Here is a 20,137-nt window from a genome sequence, read left to right as displayed (position 1 = left end):
CTAGACTTCAGGCCTGTACTGTATGTATATATATAAAAATGTGCATATATATATATATATATATATATATATATATATATATATATATATATATATATATATATATATATATATATATGTGTATATATATATATATATATATATATATATATATATATATATATACACATGTATATTCACATATATATATATATATATATATATATATATATATATATATACACATGTATATTCACATATATATATATATATATATATATATATATATATATATATATATATATATATACAGTATATATACATATATTCATATATACACATATATATACACATATATATATATATATTCACAAATATGTACATACATATATACACATATACATACATATATACAGTCGTGGTCAAAAATTTACATACACTTGTAAAGAACATAATGTCATGGCTGTCTTGAGTTTCCAGTAATTTCTACAACTCTTATGTTTTTGTGATAGAGTGATTGGAGCAAATACTTGTTGGTCACAAAAAACATTCATGAAGTTTGGTACTTTTATGAATTTATTATGGGTCTACTGGAAATGTGACCAAATCTGCTGGGTCAAAAGTATACATACAGCAATGTTAATATTTGCTTACATGTCCCTTGGCAAGTTTCACTGCAATAAGGTGCTTTATGTAGCCATCCACAAGCTTCTGATTTAATTTTTGACCACTTTTCTTGACAAAATTGGTGCAGTTCAGCTAAATTTGTTGGTTTTCTGACATGGACTTGTTTATTCAGCATTGTCCACATGTTTAAGTCAGGACTTTGGGAAGTTAAAAAAACATTGTGCATCAACACGTCGAAACTTATCAGCCACGTGAAACACCTGCATCGCCACGACCATGTTTTCAAAAGCCTGCAACGTTACACTTGAATGTAACTTTAAAAAAGCACTGTGGTGACGCAGGAAGTATCAGTATTGGCTCTAGTTTTTAAGAGTATTAGCTCGTAGTAAGTACATTTGAATGTAACGTTAAAAAAGGTCTAAATATCAGTGTTGGCTCTAGTTTGTAAGAGTATTAGCTTGTAGTAAGTCCAACACTTCAACACAGGACATTCCACTTACTGGCAAAGACTACTTCCAGATTACGGCAACACACATAAGTGAAAAGAATACTTGCAAATGAGACCCAGTAGTGTAAGAAAAGAAGATAAAACAAGTGGTCAGCAGTTATGAACACGTACCAAACGTTGGTACCGTTAAGTACCGGTATGGGTTCTGCTGGGAAAGGTACCCATCCCATTAAAGACTGAGTTCTCCCTAGAGACGCCATCACGGGTACTTCCCCTGCGGAAAGTGTTGCATGTAGCGGACGTCACTGAGCGGCAAGCGAGAATGTGCCACGTTATTCTGGGATGTTGGAACAAAGCTGGTGTCACTATGGAAACACCCTACCCCCCACTACTATTCTAGGCAGCCATGTTGGGGCGCTGCCATGTTAGCGCCATTCTTGTCGGGCCGCGACCAAATAGTCGGAGTGATGCAGAGTGATGTCTGAGGGGTGAGTCATGTTGGGGGGGGGTCCTACTACGTGTTGTTTGGTCTACATGTGTGCATCTACAACATAAACATCTTCATACTAGGCTTGCACTAAACAATTGACTCACATCCGAATTTGAATTCTTATTCATCCCAATTCAGAATTTTCAAAAATCAATATAAAAATGTTTTAATTTTTTTTTCGAAGAATCCATTTTCTAAAGGACATTTCTAGGCCAACGCCGTGCAACCAGAAGGAGCTTTTTTTTTTAGCCTGTTTTGAAAAAGTTTCATTATGATTATTATACCAAATAATACATTGCTAAAATCAGTTTGAATCAATAATCGACTCTGAGTCAAATGATCAGCCCAAGAATTGGAATAGGATCGAATCGTTAGGTGCCAAATCGATTCACACCCGAATCGCAATTCTTATTCACCCCGTTTCTAAATTGAGTCATCATTTTCAAAAATCAATTAGAAAAATTAAAATAAATAAATAAAATAAAAATAAAATACATATATATATATATATATATATATATATATATATATATATATATATATATATATATATATATATATATATATAAAATTTATTTTTAAATTGAGTCATCATTTTCAAAAATCAATATTAGAAAAAATAAATAAATAGGTGCCCAAAGATTCCCATTCCTACTGAAGGTGCACAAAAAATTGATTGACACCCGAATCGCAATTCTTATTCACTTTATTCACCACTTATTTCTAAATTGATTTATCATTTTCAAAAATCGATTTAAAAAATAAAAGTGAATATATATATATATATATATATATATATATATATATATATATATATATATATATATATATATATATATATATATATATATATATAATTTTTTGTAATTGTTAAAAAAAATAAGTATTTTTCTTTTTATGAGAATACATTCTTAAAAATAAATTTCTAGGCTATTTCTATGCAACCAGAAGGAGCTTTTTTTTAATCTGTTTTGAAAAAGTTTTATTATAATCATTATACCAAATAATACATTGTAAAAATTGGTTTGAATCGATAATCGATTCTGAATCGAATCGCCACGACCGTGAATTGGAATCGGATTGAATCATTAAGTGCCCAAAGATTCACATCCTTATTAGGGGTGCAACAAACAACTGATTCACATCCGAATTGTGATTCATTTTCATCCCAATTCTAAATTGATTCCTGATCAAAAATGGATAAAAAAAAAAAAATTTTAAACTCCATAAACATTTTTTTTTTTTAATATAAAAATATATTTTTAAAAAGACATTAAGCCATCTCCATGCAAACAGAATGAGCTTTTTTAACATGTTATGAAAAAAGTTTTATTGTAATTATATCAAAATAAAACATTGCAAAAATTGGTTTGAATCGGGAATCGATTCTGAATCGAATCGCCACCCATGGAATCAGAATCATATTGCCCAAAGATTCACATTCCTACTACAAAGTACACAAAAAAATCAAATGACACTCAAATCACGATTCCTATTCATCTCGATTCTAAATAGTAAAACAATAAAATAAATGGATAAAAATTAATAAATAAAAAATGTATTTTTTTTTTTAAAGAATAACATTTTTTAACCAGAAGGAGCTTTTATTAATCTGTTATCAAAAAGTTTCTTTATAATTATTATACCACATAAAACATTGCAAAAATTGGTTTGAATCTGGAATCGATTCTGAATCGAATCGCCACCCCAAGAATCGGAATTGGATCGAATCGTGTGAGGTGCGCAAAGATTCACATTCCAACTGGAGGTGCACAAAAAAAATCTAATCACACCCTAATTGCGATTCCTATTCATCCTAGTTCTAAATGGATTCATCTTTTAAAAAATATGAAAAAAAATAAAATAAAATGTAAATTGTAAAGAACATAGGGGAGGCGTGGTAGAGTGGCCTTGCCAGCAACCCGAGGGTTCCTGGTTTGATCCCCAGCTTCTACCACCCTAATCATCGTCCATTGTGTCAAGGACAGCTCCCACCCTGGCTTTGACCTGTTTGACCTGCTGTCCTCAGGAAGGCGCTACAGGGTCATCAGGTCTAAGACAAACAGACTCAAGAACAGTTTTTTCCCTAAAGCCATAACCCCGGTGAACTCTCATAGGCACTGATTTTATAGTTTAGCACCTCTCTGTGTGCAATTTTTACTTTCCACCCAGTCTGAATGCATCCATCCATCCATCCATCCATCTTCTTCCGCTTATCCGAGGTCGGGTTGCGGGGGCTCCAGCCTAAGCAGGGAAGCCCAGACTTCCCTCTCCCCAGCCACTTCGTCCAGCTCCTCCCGGGGGATCCCGAGGCGTTCCCAGGCCAGCCGGGAGACATAGTCTTCCCAACGTGTCCTGGGTCTTCCCCGTGGCCTCCTAACGGTCGGACGTGCCCTAAACACCTCCCGAGGGAAGCGTTTGGGTGGCATCCTGACCAGATGCCCGAACCACCTCATCTGGCTCCTCTCCATGTGGAGGAGCAGCGGCTTTACTTTGAGTTCCTCCCGGATGGCAGAGCTTCTCACTCTATCTCTAAGGGAGAGCCCTGCCAACAGGCGGAGGAAACTCATTGCGGCCGCTTGTACCCGTGATCTTGTCCTTTCGGTCATAACCCAAAGCTCATGACCATAGGTGAGAATGGGAACGTAGATCGACCGATAAAATTGAGAGCTGAGCCGGAAGGCAAAGCTCTCAATTTTTTTCTTCACCACAACGGATCGATACAGCATCCGCATTACTGAAGACGCCGCACCGATCCGCCTGTCGATCTCACGATCCACTCTTCCCTCACTCGTGAACAAGACTCCGAGGTACTTGAACTCCTCCACTTGGGGCAAGATCTCCTCCCCAACCCGGAGATGGCACTCCACCCTTTTCCAGTCTGAATGCTTCTGTATATACTGCATGTATATACTGTACACTGCTCAAAAAAATTAAAGGAACACTTTGAAAACACATCAGATTTCAATGGTGAAAAAAAAATGTTGGATATCTTTACTGATATGGACAGTTTAATGTCTCAGGAACAAAAGGATGCCACATCTTTTGATGGAAATAAAAGTTTTCAGCCTACAGAGGGCTCAGTATATAGACACCCCAAAAATCAAAGTGAAAAAATTATGTGGCATGCTCATTCATTTTGCCTAAATTCAATTTCTGCAACTCAAAATTATTTTCAATATCTTGTGTGGCCCCCACGTGCTTGTATGCATGCTTGACAACGTCGCGTCATGCTCCTAAATGAGACGACGGATGGTGTCTTGTGGGATGTCATCCCAGATCTGTCTAAGGGCATCAGTGAGCTCCTGTAAAGTCTGAGGAGCAACCTGGCGGCGTCTGATGGACCGAAACATTATGTCCCAGAGGTGTTCTATCGGGTTTAGATCAGGTGATCGTGAGGGCCATTCAATTGTGTCAATTCCTTCATCCTCCAGATACTGTCTACATACTCTTGCCACATGAGACCAGGCATTGTTCAGGACCAGGAGGAACCCAGGACCTACTGCACCAGCGTAGGGTCTGACCATGGGTGCAAGGATTTCATCCCGATACCTAATGGCAGTCAGACTGCCGTTCTCTAGCCTGTAGAGGTCTGTTCGTCCTTCCATGGAAATGCCTCCCCAGACCATCACTGACCCACCACCGAACGGGTCATGCTGAATGAAGTTGCAGGCAGCATAGCGCTCTCCTTGGCTTCTCCAGACCCTTTCACGTCTATCACAGGTGCTCAGGGGAAACCTGCTCTCATCTGTGAAAAGCACAGGGCGCCAGTGGCAGACTTGCCAATTCTGGTGTTCTATGGCAAATGCCAATCAAGCTCCACGGTTCTGAGCAGTGAGCACAGGGCACACTACAGGACGTCGTGCCCTGAGGCCACCCTCGTGAAGTCTGTTTCTGACTGTTTGGGCAGAGACATTCACACCAGTAGCCTGCTGGAGGTCATTCTGTAGGGCTCGGGCAGTGCTCAACCTGTTCCTCCTTGCACAAAGCAGCAGATATCGGTCCTGCTGATGGGATGAGGACCGTCTACGGCCCTGTCCAGCTCTCCTAGAGTAACTGCCTGTCTCCTGGAATCTCCTCCATGCTCTGGAGATTGTACTGGGAGACACATCAAATCTTCTTGCAACAGCATGCATGGATGTGCCATCCTGGAGGAGTAGGACAATCTGCGCAACTTCAGGAGAGTTAAGAAATCGCCTCATGCTCCCAGTCGTGATAATGACTCTAGCTAAAGCCAACACTTGTGGAAAACAGTTAAAAAAGATCAAGAGGGAGGAACTTGAAATGGCCTCCACCTGCAAAACCAGTCCTGTTTTGGGGGCCATCTCGTTGTTGCCCCTCTAGTGCACCTGTTGTTAATTTTATCAATACCAATGCAGCTGAAACTGATTAACAACCCCCTCTGCCACGTACCTGACCAAAACCTTATCAGAAAAGTGCAATTGAATTCATGCCATACCCTGATAAAAAACTGTTCCTTTAATTTTTTTGAGCAGTGTAGTTTCTCAGGACTGGACTGTGCACATTACCTCCTTTTGCACTATTTTCTTTTCTTTCATTTCATAATTTTTGCATATTTTGTAGACTGTCGCACTGATACTGGAGTTGCTTTTAATCTCATTGTACCTGTGCATGTTACCATATCTGAGTTACTGTGTAGAAATATGGGGAAATAACTACAAAAGTGCACTTCATTCACTAACGGTGTTACAAAAAAGATCAGTTAGAATAATACATAATGTTGGATATAGAGAACATACAAATCCTTTATTTATTGAATCAAAAATACTGACATTCCATGACATAGTGAATTTGCAAACAGCTAAAATTATACACAAAGCAAACTATAACCTGCTACCCAAGAATATACAACAATACTTCTCAAAAAAAGAGGAGAAATATAATCTTAGAGAAAAATGTAATTTAAAACATTTGTATGCACATACAACACTTAAGACCTTCAGTATATCAGTATGTGGAATTAAATTATGGAATGGATTAAGCAAAGCAATCAAACAATGTACTAATATGATCCACTTCAAGAAACTCTTCACACTTAAAGTGTTTACAAAGTACAAAGAACAAGAACCATGACAAACATTCTCAATTTATTTCATCCATCCATTCATTCATTCATTCTCAAAATAAACTTATCTCATCATATGAAATATGACTTACTTCACCAATTATTATTATTAAATTATTATTAATTATTTATTTTTATTGTGATTACTTATGGAGTATATTGTGAATACATTGTGAACAGGAAGTGAACAAAAAGTTTTAGCAACTGTTATGTAAAAGAAAAGGGGTAGGATTAAATAAGCTCTGCTTCTTCCTACTCCTTTTCGAACATGTTGAAAAGAGAAACTGGAAATTGTGACGTATCATGTTGTATGCTTGCATGTTCGAAATAAACTCAAACTCAACTCAACTCAATAAAAGGCATTCTATTCTATTCTATTCCTTGAGCACTTCACCCTTGCTCCTGATGGGTCGTGGTTAGGGCCTTGCATGGCAGCTCCCGCCATGAGGGTGTGAATGTGTGTGTGTAAGTGTGGGTGTGTGGGTGTGTGTGCGTGTGTTTGTGTGGATAGTGTCAAGGCGCTTTGAGTACCTTGAAGGTAAAAAAGCGCTATACAAGTATAACCCATTAACATTAACATTTTTATTTTATTTTTTATTATAAGAATCAATTTTTTTCAAAGGACATTTTCAACCGTACAACCAGAAGGAGCTTTTTTAACCTGTTTTGAAAAAGTTTAATTACAAATATTACACCAAATAATCGTTGCAAAAATGGGTTTGAATGGAGAATGGTGTTGAATGGAATGGTCCCCCCAGGAATCAGAATGGGAAGGTTAGGTGCCCACAGATTGACATTGCACTTCATACTGTACTTGGTCAGTCAGTACACAGCGTCTATGACTCCAAAAAGTGTTACTTCCATGTTCCAGTGACACACCACATGTATCAGCCTGTTGACGTAACTTGTAGAGAGTCAGTTTGGAGGGTGGGACTTGTGAAAAGCAGACAGGCAGACGAGCGAGTGGGCAAAGAAAGGAGACACAGGTGGTGCACACCAGTCAGAAAAAGGAGAGGACAAACGACAGCTGGCCTGTCGTACACTGACTTATTCTCTCTCTCTCTCTCTCACACACACACACACACTGGTTATCATTTGGAATGGGGACCAAGTTTTTGATCATGACTTGTGGGGACCACCCTTTCTACAGGTTGTGAGGCATAAAAAAAATGAGGTAAAATGGCCACTGCTTGCTGCCAATGGAACTGGTGCTTTAAATGGAACAATGAAAAAGGAGGATTACCTCCAAATTGTTCAGGACAACCTAAAATCATCAGCCCGGAGGCTGGGTCTTGGGCGCAGTTGGGTGTTCCAACAAGACAATGACCCTAAACACACGTCAAAAGTGGTAAAGGAATGGCTAAATCAGGCTAGAATTAAGGTTTTAGAATGGCCTTCCCAAAGTCCTGACTTAAACGTGTGGAAAATGCTAAAGAAACAAGTCCATGTCAGAAAACCAACACATTTAGCTGAACTGCACCAATTTTGTCAAGAGGAACGGTCAAAAATTCATCCAGAAGCTTGTGGATGGCTACCAAAAGCGCCTTATTGCAGTGAAACTTGCCAAGGGACATGTAAGCAAATATTAACATTGCTGTATGTATACTTTTGACCCAGCAGATTTGGTCACATTTTCAGTAGACCCATAATAAATTCCTAAAAGAACCAAACTTCATGAATGTTTTTTGTGACCAACAAGTATGTGCTCCAGTCACTCTATCACAAAAAAATAATAGTTGTAGAAATTATTGGAAACTCAAGACAACCATGACATTAAGTTCTTTACAAGTGCATATACACACACACACATACAGCCATATCTTAATAAAATCACAGTATAATTAATAATTAATATAATTGGATATTAAGAGTATGTGAAAGTTGGACTCCTACCTTGTTTACTTCCGTGACGACCTCCTTAAAGTTTTGTAATCAATCAAAAATATCAAGCAGCGAAAATGCGACAAACATGGATAAGTGTGGAGTGTTTTGCATTTTTCCCATCATGCTTTGTAGTGGATTTAAAAGGGTGTAGTTTTGAATTGTTCATGGTGCATGGATGTTGTTTATAATGTCTTCAAAGTTAGTGAGCAGGTTGTGTTTTGTGTGACCATGTGTGTTGACCTTTTGTGTTAGTTTATTTGCGTCGTGAGCGGGAAAGGTTGTTTGGATTGGGTCATTAATAAAAATGCTCTGCTATATACACAATGTGCAATTCATGGTCATTGACATGTAATGCTCATGTTGACAACAAGATGATGACAAAATTGCAGCAATTATACTGCCAGATGTTTATAAAATTAAGTTGGATGCGCATTGTCTCGCAGGCGAAATTGAACAGGGTGGTGGGCCGTAGTTTGGACACCCCTGACTTCTTTTTTTTTAATCTTTATATCTCATGATATGGATTTTTTAAATCTAAATCTCATAATTATGACTATTTTATAATTTTGACTTTATCTCATGTTAAATATCTTAAAGATCTAGCCTATTCTTTTTTTTACACTTTTAATGTTAAATTATTTCTGCACTTTAAGGGTTTGTACTGCAAATGTTGTTCTACTGGTACATTGACAATAAAGACAATTCAAATTAATTCAATTTTGACTTTATCTCATAATTTCCATTTTCTTATCTCATAAATGTGTTATAATTATGACTTTTTATCTCAAAATCATGACTTCATTTAATCATTTTGACTTTTCCTCATAATTGCAACTTTGGGCAACACAATACGAAGGTCCTGGGTTTAATCCTGCGCTCAGGATCTTTCTGTGTGGTCCGGCTTCCTCCCACCTCCAAAGAAATGCACCTGGAGATAGGTTGATTGGCAACACTGAATTGTCCCTAGTGTGTGAATGTGAGTGTGAATGTTGTCTGTCTATCTGTGTTGGCCCTATGATAAGGTGGCAACTTGTCCAGGGTGTACCCCGCCTTCCGCTCGAATGCAGCTGAGATAATTAAATAATAAATGATAAATGGGTTGTACTTGTATAGCGCTTTTCTACCTTCAAGGTACTCAAAGCGCTTTGACACTACTTCCACATTTACCCATTCACACACACATTCACACACTGATGGAGGGAGCTGCCATGCAAGGCGCTAACCAGCACCCATCAGGAGCAAGGGTGAAGTGTCTTGCTCAGGACACAACGGACATGACGAGGTTGGTACTAGGTGGGGATTGAACCAGGGACCCTCGGGCCGCGCACGGCCATTCTCCCACTGCGCCACGCCGTAGGCTCCAGCAACCTCCGCGACCACGAACGGGACAAGCGGTAGAAAATGGATGGATGGAATTTAGATTATTTTTTAAATCTCTCAATTATGACTTATTTCATCATTTCAACTTTTTCAAAATTTTGACTTTTATCTCAAAAGTGCAACTTTTTTTCTTATAAATTTGACATTTTATCTTACAATTGACATTTTATCTCAAAATAATGACTTTATTTCATATTTTTGACTCTCATATTATAGATTTGTATCCTATAATTTCAACTTTATCTCTTAATTTCAACTTTTTATGTCATAATTTCGACTTTGTTATTCATAATTTTGACTTTTAATCTCGTAACTATGACTTTTTGTCATAATTTTGACTTTTTATCTCGTAACTGACTTCTGTCATAATTTCGACTTTTTGTGTCATAATTTCGACTTTTAATGTCACAATTTCGACTTTGTATCTCGTAACTATGACTTTTTATGTCATATTTTTGACTTTATGTCCTAATTTCGACTTGATGTCATAATTTCGACGTGTCACAATTTCTACTTTTTATCTCGTAACTATGACTTTTTATGTCATATTTTTGACTTTATGTCCTAATTTCGACTTGATGTCATAATTTCGACATGTCACAATTTCTACTTTTTATCTCGTAACTATTACTTTTTATGTCATAATTTTGACCTAATATCATAATTTCGACTTTTTATGTCATAGTTTTGACTTTATCGTTAGGGCAGTTTTTTAGTGTCGGAAATCTATAGATTTGTTTTACAGTGTAAGCGGTAGAAAATGAATGGATGGATAAAAAATATTTACAATAATCAAATGCTAATGCGAATTCATATATTATGTAGCCTTTGATGAAAACGAGTTTGACAGCCCTGATCTACGACGTGAAATATGCAAAAAATAAAAAATTAAATAAAAATAGACTGAGGAGACAAAAAGTATTATCAAGATTTATTTCTATCTAACTGAATCATACGCATAATAACAGCGAGGCTATGGAAACAAATTAGTCTTTTTATGCAACCACACAAAAAAATAATGTAACTTAACCTTCCAAAAAAGATTTATAACCAAAACTTTTTTTTGACACAAATTTCACTTCATACCTAAAGTAGTGACCGGTGGATGTTTACTTTCAACCGATGTCTAACTGCGAAAAAGTCCACTATGGGGCCAAAGACAGTTACGAGTGCCAGCACTTTGATAAAGAAGGTGAGAAATACTAATTGAATTCAAGAAATAACTCAAAGCAAAGTAGGAAGGTGGCATCCGTGTGGCTATCGCCTCCCTTCCTTGCTTTTTGCTCATCACCGTCTTTGCCAACAAGAGTCTACAACAAAGGTAGAGGAGATGTTCTTTTTATGTACATGTTTCAAAGCATTCCTATTTCAACCTTCAAACCCTTTCTACATTCCAGTTCAGTGTCAGCACTTCAACATTAAATGTTAATGTTCAAACACAGTGTTACTGTTCAAACTGTGTGTGATGTTACAATGGGCAAAAATATTAGATATACTTCCATCCATCCATTTCCTACCGCTTATTCCATTTTGGGGTCGCGGGGGGTGCTGGAGCCTATCTCAGCTACAATCGGGCGGAAGGCGGGGTACACCCTGGACAAGTCGCCACCTCATCGCAGGGCCAACACAGATAGACAGACAACATCCACACTCACATTCACACACTAGGGCCAATTTAGTGTTGCCAATCAACCTATCCCCAGGTGCATGTCTTTGGAGGTGGGAGGAAGCCGGAGTACCCGGAGGGAACCCACGCAGTCACGGGGAGAACATGCAAACTCCACACAGAAAGATCCCGAGCCCGGGATTGAACCCAAGACTACTCAGGACCTTTGTATTGTGAGGCAGATGCACTAACCCCTCTTCCACCGTGCTGCCCCTATTAGATATACTTGTTAAATAAAACCTCTGCCTTGTTTAAATGAATACTTAGCCCTACTACGCTACTGTATTTCAATGTTGGTCATCATGGTGGTACTTGGACAGCTAAGAGTTTTCCGAGGTGGTACTTGGTGAAAAAGTTGGAAAGCCACTGATCTATTCGATCTATTTTGTTCATCATTTTTTTGTATTTTCCATTGTTTTCTGCATGTCAAACTATAATTAATTACTGTAAAATGTGTTTTGTGTTCAAAGTTTTGGGTGTTCAAAATGCTCGAGTTGGTTTAACAATATTTCTTACTGGACAAATTGCTTCACTTTTCATTCAATTCAATCTTTATCAGATCTTTTGGAGCAATATTAACCAGTTTTAATAGTAGTTAATTACGACTTAATTAAGTAAAATACTCTCATGATGGCAAGGAAACAGGAAGGTGTTATAGAGTCATTAAAGCCTTGTGGTAATGAATATTATTGCCAATATAATGCTTTTCTGGTTCTATGGTTATCATCACGCTTTTCTCTGCGGTCGATGAAAAGAAGCTGTTAAAAAAAAGCCAAAGAAAAAGCAAAACACATTTGCAATATTCTTGCAGCAAACGGTCAAACTGTACCACTTTCGGAGGTTTGAATGTGATTCTATTCACATGATGTATGTTTTGAAGTACAACAACTGGACTAAAACTGTTGTTTCTGTAATAGATTTATTTCTCAAGCAACACGACAAAACAGACATAAAGCCAACACTGGCGCATTGCGGTACGTACAGTCTTTACCTGGACATGCATTATGTTGTTAGTGCTTATGTACATCTCTGCCACACAATACGCCACGCTGGGAACTCTCGCCCCCCGGTGGCGGCAGCATGAAGCACGAATAAAGAGCCCAAAAATTCCATGCCAATTTCACAGAAGCCCGGTGACATGTGCAGCGTATGACCATGGCTCACGACATCACTCAAAAAGTAATGAAAGTTAAGGGACTACACTCTTCAAAAGTCACATGAACATAGAAACACGACAGAGATCAAAAATCCTTACATGGCAGTGAAAAAAGATCAAATCAACCCTCATCGTCCAACGAGCTACACTTCATTTAGCCTTGTTTTTCTAATCGCCTTTGACGGATCTTCATGGAACAAAGTGCAGGATTCTGATTCATTAGGAGGCCAAAGCAGTTTAAAACTAAACACTCATAAATAAATTAAGTACAACACCCTCAGATATTGTTCGGGCTGCAAACAAGCTGGTAAAAAAAATAAGAAAGAATAAGTTTGAAAAATTTAGATTATGGCAAACCGTGTTGTACCGTCAACATTTGGTTAATATTCTACGCAAAGAGCTAACATTAATATCAATCTGAGGGGACGATGACTTTCTTAGGAGCGTTATTGTGCTTCCATCCTCCATCTGCTCTTCAAACCTCACAAACGACTATTTCAAGGTCTCACATCCTTCCAAGTACAAAGGAAATGTACTGAAGTAAATACTCTCGACGTCTACTCTTGTAAATAAATATACTCGTACAGATGGTGACGTGACACAAAGGCAAAAGTGGCTCTGTCAATGAACGAGGGAAAGGGGGAAAAAAAAGTGCTGACCTGGCATGTATTTTGTGGGTTAGAGGATGAATATCTTTATCACTTTCTGGATAATCTTTCCACAACCAGGACAGGGAACCTGGAATTTATGGAGCCTCCTGGCACACGGGAAGCAGGTGAGAAGGTGAGCCGTGCCGCCATGGATTATATTCCCGTTGCGCGGTCGCACCCTGCAGAGTTTGCAGGGCTCCAGCAATGCTTCGCGTCCGACCTCCATGTCCAGACTCTCCTGACTCTCTCCGCCTGGGGGCTCCGCGGCATGCCGAGGGCCCTTCCCTTTCCACGACGTCATGGCGGGCAGCGGTCGGTCGGCCGTGGAGTGCAGGATGACAGGCTCCGAAACCGTCCTGACGGAGTCCGGCACGTCGACGCCACCGTCGCTGTCGTCTCCCTCGTCGCGGGCGGCGAGAGACGTGCACGCTGGGATATCGGGAACGGACAGCGAGTGCGCCAGGCGGGGCACGTCCTTGTACCAGTTCCTGCGCAGAGCCCAGCAGCGGACGCAGTACTTCTGGAGAGGAGAGTTGTACTTCCTGCACTCGCTGCACTGCCACGCGTCCTGGCGGCAGGAGTCCCACCAAGTTGACGTTTGAGATGGACCACAAGAAGAAGAAGACGGCGACGTGCGCCACTAACCTGTGTGGAAATCTCGGTGTCGGTGTCGTCACTGAGGCACTGGGAGTCTTCTTCAGGCTCCTCCTGCATCTGCACCAACACAATCACATTGTTGCGCAACAGTTGGACAACTTATCACGTCACCTCCGACTACACACAAAGAAATACATGCAAGTCTGATAGTCGCAGCAAAAAAAATTACCCGGAATGAAAAGCTGTTTCTGTGTTTTAATGAAAAATGTTCCATGTCCCAGTTCCGTACAATATGCTGAGGCAGCAATAAAACCTAAAGAACGTACTTTAGAAAGTCATTCTTCCGTACCTGTATTATGATTTCCCTATCAAATGAACGCCATAATTATTTTAATTTTTTTTAAAAACATCTAAGAGCTGCAGAAAATATAAAGTAAAATAGGCTGATAAAAAAAACAAAAAAACAACTACCGTATTTTCCGCACTATAAGCCGCACCTAAAAACCACAAATTTTCACAAAAGCTGACAGTGCGGCTTATAACCCGGTGCGCCTTATATATGGATTAATATAAATATTTATTTTCATAAAGTTTCGGTCTCGCAACTACGGTAAACAGCCGCCATCTTTTTTCCCCGTAGAAGAGGAAGCGCTTCTTCTTCTATGGTAAGCAACCGCCAAGGTAAGCACCCGCCCCCATAGAAGAGGAAGCGCTTCTTCTTCTACTGTAAGCAACCACCAAGGTAAGCACCCGCCCCCGTAGAAGAAGAAGAAGCGCGCGGATATTACGTTTCATTTCATTTGTGTGTTTACATCTGTAAAGACCACAAAATGGCTCCTACTAAGCGACACGCGTATAACGCAGAATTTAAACTTACATCACAGATGGTGTCAAAAAACAAGTGAAGCACACAAATACAACACTCGCCGTCATTCCGGGTGGATTAACCAAAGAACTCCAACCGCTCGATATTGGTGTCAACAGGGCATTTAAAGCACGACTGCGAACGGCGTGGGAACAATGGATGACCGAAGGCGAACACACCTTCACTAAGACAGGGAGACAGCGCCGGACGACATACGCCAACATCTGCCAGTGGATCGTAAATGCCTGGGCGGATATTTCGGTCACAACTGTGGTCCGAGCTTTCCGGAAGGCAGGATTCACAGAACGAGACGGAGCCGGCCATTTTGGATCCCGTATTCGCCCAACTTTTTAATTCGGACACCGAAGGAGAAGAATTCGAGGGATTTATGAATGAAGAATAACTTCAGAAAGTGAGCGTTATGTTTATTTTGTGTGTTGTGACATTAACGTTCGAGCAACATTATGTTGCTATTGCTCTGCACTATTTTGAATTTTACTATGTTTGTGATTGCACATTTGCACATTACCGTACATTTTGGAAGTGAACAGAGTTGTTAGAACGCTGGTTTTTAATATATTATTAAAGTTTGACTGACCTATCTGACTGTTTTTTTGACATTCCCTTTAGCGCAGTTAGATGCGGCTTATAACACGGGGCGGCTTATAGGTGGACAAAGTTTTGAAATATGCCATTCATTGAAGGCGCGGCTTATAACCCAGGGCGGCTTATGGTGCGGAAAATACGGTAAATAACATATTAAAGACGTTACTAAATAGTCTAAAAAAAGCTCTAGCTCAGCTTGTTTTTAAAAGCCAGTGCATAAAATTGTGATTTCAGAGCGGATTTAAAAGACTCCACATGTGGCAGTTTTAATTTGCAATGGGAGAGAGTTCCAAAGTTTATAGCCTGCAACTGCTTGTTCACCTCTAGTTTTTTTTTCTATTCATGGGCCAATGTAGAAGAGACTGGTCACATGACCTGAGTAATCTTACAGGAGAATAAAGAGTCAACATTAGGGGAAAAAAAACAAAAAAAGAAAGTCATTCTTTGCATGGGCAAAATTGGGGAATAAAAAAACAAAAAGAAAGTAATTCTTTGCATGGGCTAAAAAGAAGTAAAAACATACAAGATTCATAATTTTCTGCTTTTATTTGGATTTGTTTTATGTAGCAGGATGTTGTAATCAGGGAGGGGAACCCAAATCCAGTTTCATAATGGCACCGGTGCTGATTTAGTAACAAGACCGAAAAAAAAACAATGCAGACTCAGCCACCTACAACAAGTGCTTGAAGGTTATATTGTTTAAGTAATGCACTTCAGAATTTCCCCTAAATTACCACTATATGTGGTGGTGGGGGCGTGGCTAGGGTCGTGGTCAATATGACATGATAATTTTGATGTGCAATGATTCAAATATTTTCTTTAATAAGGCTAAACAAATGTTTTATGTATATTTAAAAGCAGATATGTGCTATTAGTTATTATTAATAAAAAAAATTTTTATATTATCAGAATCAGATTTATTGGCCCAGTAAGTTTAACACACAAGTAATTTGACTTGGTAGACTGTGCTCTCTTAGTTTAATGTATTGTCAATTGTTACGTATTGTAAAAGGTAACACAGGCTAACTGCCCTCCCTGAATGTTGCAGTTTAGTTTGCCAAATATGTAAACAGTCATTTGACATATAGATTAAAAAATATCTTGGTGTTTTGTTGATTTTGTTCACAATGAAGTCTCTGTAAATCTAAGCACACTAAAGAAAGTACATTATATATACACATGAAGTGCACATACATGTAGGAATCACAATACATTAATAACATAGTTTGGAATAAACTAAAAAAAACATTACAATTATGCAGGATAAAAGTTGAGCGCTAATGCTAACGTACAATGGACTAGCTCATAGACAGGCTAAAGAAAATTAGCATGGCCAATCGCAGGGTACATATAGAAAATGATTCACAGTGACATTGATATCAAAGGATCATTTACAGTCTCCAATGTACCTAACGTTCATATTTTTGGATTTAATTTAATCTTTTATTGGATTGGGCACAGCTTAATACAGTACCAGTATTAAGGGTGTAATGGTATAGTAGAGAACGCAATATTGCGGTTTCAAAATCATCACAATAATGTATTGGTGTCTGACAGTATGAAACGAAAACTTCATGGGTGTAGTTTTTTTTTCCTGGTGCTTTTGCATTGGCTGGTCTAAAAATAAACGACATCTCCCATAATCTTCTGCGCAGAGTGGGACCAGAGGCGGGGCGTGGAACGCAGTTAAGGGGAAGAAAAGGAGGAAGCATGCGGGAGGAGTGTGATCGGACTAGATAAGAAGAATTGTTTTTTATTATTTTGTGAACATTTTTATAAAAGTCCATCCATAACCTTTTTAATAATGTTGCTAACAAACAGACAAAAACCTTGGCAAAAATTAACCTATTTGGCGGAGGTCTGCGTACTAATGTACTACCTTCAGCTGGAGCATTTCCAAGGCGACAAAAAGCGGGTGCACCGCTGCGGAGGGAAAGCGTCCCAACACTGCACAACGCGGGAAATATGAGAAGTGACTTGATAAACCATCACCCGGAAAAGATATTTGAAGCCAACGAAGCTAAACATCCATTTTTGAGGTATTTTCATTATTAAAACGTAAATCGTCAGATACAGTATTTGCTTGAAAGAGTGGATGTTTCTGCACAATTCTTTGCACTTAAAAATACATGTTTGTGGTAATAAATATGATTGTCTGTCTTCAATTACAGTAAGTGTGTCTATCCTAAACATTCTTGCCACTTCATTTTACACACTGACATTTTTACAAAGTTTTTTATTTTTGGACAATTCCACAATAATATCGTACCGTGGCCTTAATACCGTGATAATATCGTATCGTGAGATTTTGATATTGTTACATCCCTATCTAGTATCGGTTCAAATGTACCCCATACCAATCCCTTGTTCTACTCCTTGAGGTGGTGTTGTTAGAAGCCTACTGCCACAGAAGAAGGCTTGCTGATTGAGCAGTGTGAGTTAGAGCTAAGCCTCTCTTGGTTCTGGCGTAAAATAAAACTAAGAATGTGAAGAGTCTTGCCTTCCAAGCACAATATCAGTGTCGGACTGCATCTATTGGCTAACTTCCTTTCACACTGCTAGAGAACATTCACCTAAAGAAGTGAACTTATTGGTTTCCTACCTCAAGATCTGCCTTCTCTTCCTTCCCACCTCCATCTTCGTCCTCAGGTAGAGCCTCTCCGTCTCCTACGCTGCCCTCTTCCAGCGCAGCCTCCTTCATCTCCACACTCACCTGCTCACTCTCGCCCTCCGTCAGGAACCACAGACCGTCCGTGGTGTCCGACACAATGGCCGTGTCCTCGTCCTGCGCGGGGGACATCTGACACATCAGTCAGACCACCTCTTGTCACGTTCGACTTCGTCGTACTCGTCAACGTTCAGCATTTGCTCGCAAAATCAACAACAACAAACAGAAATGTTCCTACTTGGTTGGTGTGGATATCAGTGGAGTCATTGCTCCTGCGGCTGTAGTTGCTGCGGAGATTACCCAGAAACCACCAAGGTAAGCCAGACAGGTCCCACTCGTCGAGAGTGACATCTAATTTGGGTCGCTTGCAGGTTGAGCGAGGCAAACCTTCAAGTGAGTCTACAGAAGAGAAGGCTTGCTTAGTGTTTTGTCCTGAACTGTGCTGTTTACCATATTTTCCTATGAGCCACTATTTTTTTCCCAACGCTTTGAACCCTACAGCTTATAAAACGGTGCGGCTAATTTATGGATTTTTCTTCGCAAAAATGTTTTCTCAACAAATAGTTTTCAACATGGACAAAGACTCTGAAAAGGTGTTATTGTTTGTGCTATGGCGCCATCTTTTGGACGAGTTTGCTCACTGCAGGTGCTGCAGGTTGAAACTGTACTTCCTGTTTCTTGCCTTGAATCGTAAATATTCATCCAAAGCCTTTCTGCTCTAAAAGGATTCTTCATTCATCACTCCGAGCAACGGTTGTAAGTTTTACAATATATCTAAAACAATTCTTACTAATGTCTGTAGGAGTGTTTTCATGCATATTTGTACAATTCTTACTAATGTCTGTAGGAGTGTTTTCATGCATATTTGTATGTGCTATCCAAATGTATGTAATCAAGCTAGCGTTGTTACCATTAGCAAATATGCTAACATGTTAGTTTTATTAACTTACAAAGACATTCTTTTTGTATTTCAGTTTGGTAAATTCACCAAGATGTCACCCTGGAGTTATTGAGCCTGTTTAGCTGATTGGAGAGCTAGCTTCCGCAGCTAGTGGGTCAATGATGATGACTTGTGTTTTGTTTGATCAGCCGTATTACAGACAATTAAGGTATGTAAATAAAAATCTACAAAATCTCTTGTTGATATCGGTATGTATCTGCGGCTCATGGTCTGCTGCAGCAAATATATGTAAATACATATATTCCTTCTAAATTTGATGGGTGCAGCTTAAATACCGGCTCGCTCCGGAAAGTAGGGTATTTACCTTCATCCGGTTCCCGAGGCCTCCTTTGGGAAGAGGTCTGCAGGATAGGCCCATCACTGGTGGCCTCTAATCCTCCTTTGATCACACCCCCACACATCTACACGGGGAGGGAAACACATTAGAACTCCAAACCACGACTGGTTACTTGGAGGATTCGCAGCTCTTTGTCAAGATGGCGTTTGTGGGGTGGGGTTGTGGGGCTGGTGGTGACAATTAGGGTACTGACTGAGGGAAGACGACAAAGAAAAATACTAGAAATCAAGACAACTCTAAATGGGCACATAAGAGTACAGCAGACAAAACATGTTTTAAAATCTGTTCAATTATTAATATTACATTAATTTACTGAGTATTTCTTCATAACTTCTCTCTATGATGATGGTGGTCACTTTTTTATTTACTAAAGGGGTTAAATGCGTGGTTATTTACCCCTATAATAAACTGGCTACCAAACTATATAACTGTCTTTTTTACATTGTTAGTTTGATTGGTCCAAATATGACTTGACATTCAGTATATTCCCATAATCGTTAATTATAAATTAAATATTTTCATAACTACAACATAAAAAAACCTGTATACTACTTTCTAAATAAGCTTTTCAACATTATGCGAGCCCCCTAGACATGAACTAACACCCTTTAGTTACCTTTACACTCATTTAATCCAACATAGTAATGCTGCCTGAGCCAATCAATGGCCACCATATTGAACAGCGCCCTCTGATTGGTTTGGTCTTCTCTAGTAGCCAATACTACCCAAGTATTGAA

General features: G+C 39.0%; 1 protein-coding gene across 2 annotated transcripts in view; it reads right to left on the bottom strand.

Annotated features, from left to right (window-relative positions):
* Positions 1–12,462: 12,462 nt before the first annotated feature.
* mdm4 (MDM4 regulator of p53) overlaps positions 12,463–20,137 on the bottom strand; it is a 27,198-nt gene continuing 19,523 nt past the window's right edge. The window contains exons 7-11 of one of the 2 annotated variants that reach the window (XM_061984875.1): positions 19,368–19,464; positions 18,341–18,501; positions 18,037–18,234; positions 14,012–14,080; positions 12,463–13,934 (exon numbers count right to left, since the gene is read on the bottom strand). In XM_061984875.1, coding sequence (XP_061840859.1) covers positions 13,395–13,934; positions 14,012–14,080; positions 18,037–18,234; positions 18,341–18,501; positions 19,368–19,464 — 1,065 coding nt within the window. In that variant the 3' untranslated portion in view covers positions 12,463–13,394. The remainder of the gene's footprint in view (positions 13,935–14,011; positions 14,081–18,036; positions 18,235–18,340; positions 18,502–19,367; positions 19,465–20,137) is intronic. The other variant, XM_061984876.1, reaches the window with a different exon arrangement.

The sequence above is a fragment of the Nerophis lumbriciformis genome, linkage group LG23 (assembly GCF_033978685.3).
Source record: "Nerophis lumbriciformis linkage group LG23, RoL_Nlum_v2.1, whole genome shotgun sequence".
Classification (NCBI taxonomy): domain Eukaryota; kingdom Metazoa; phylum Chordata; class Actinopteri; order Syngnathiformes; family Syngnathidae; genus Nerophis; species Nerophis lumbriciformis.
Note: the sequence above shows the minus strand (reverse complement) of the source record. Positions and strands in the feature narration are given on the sequence as shown.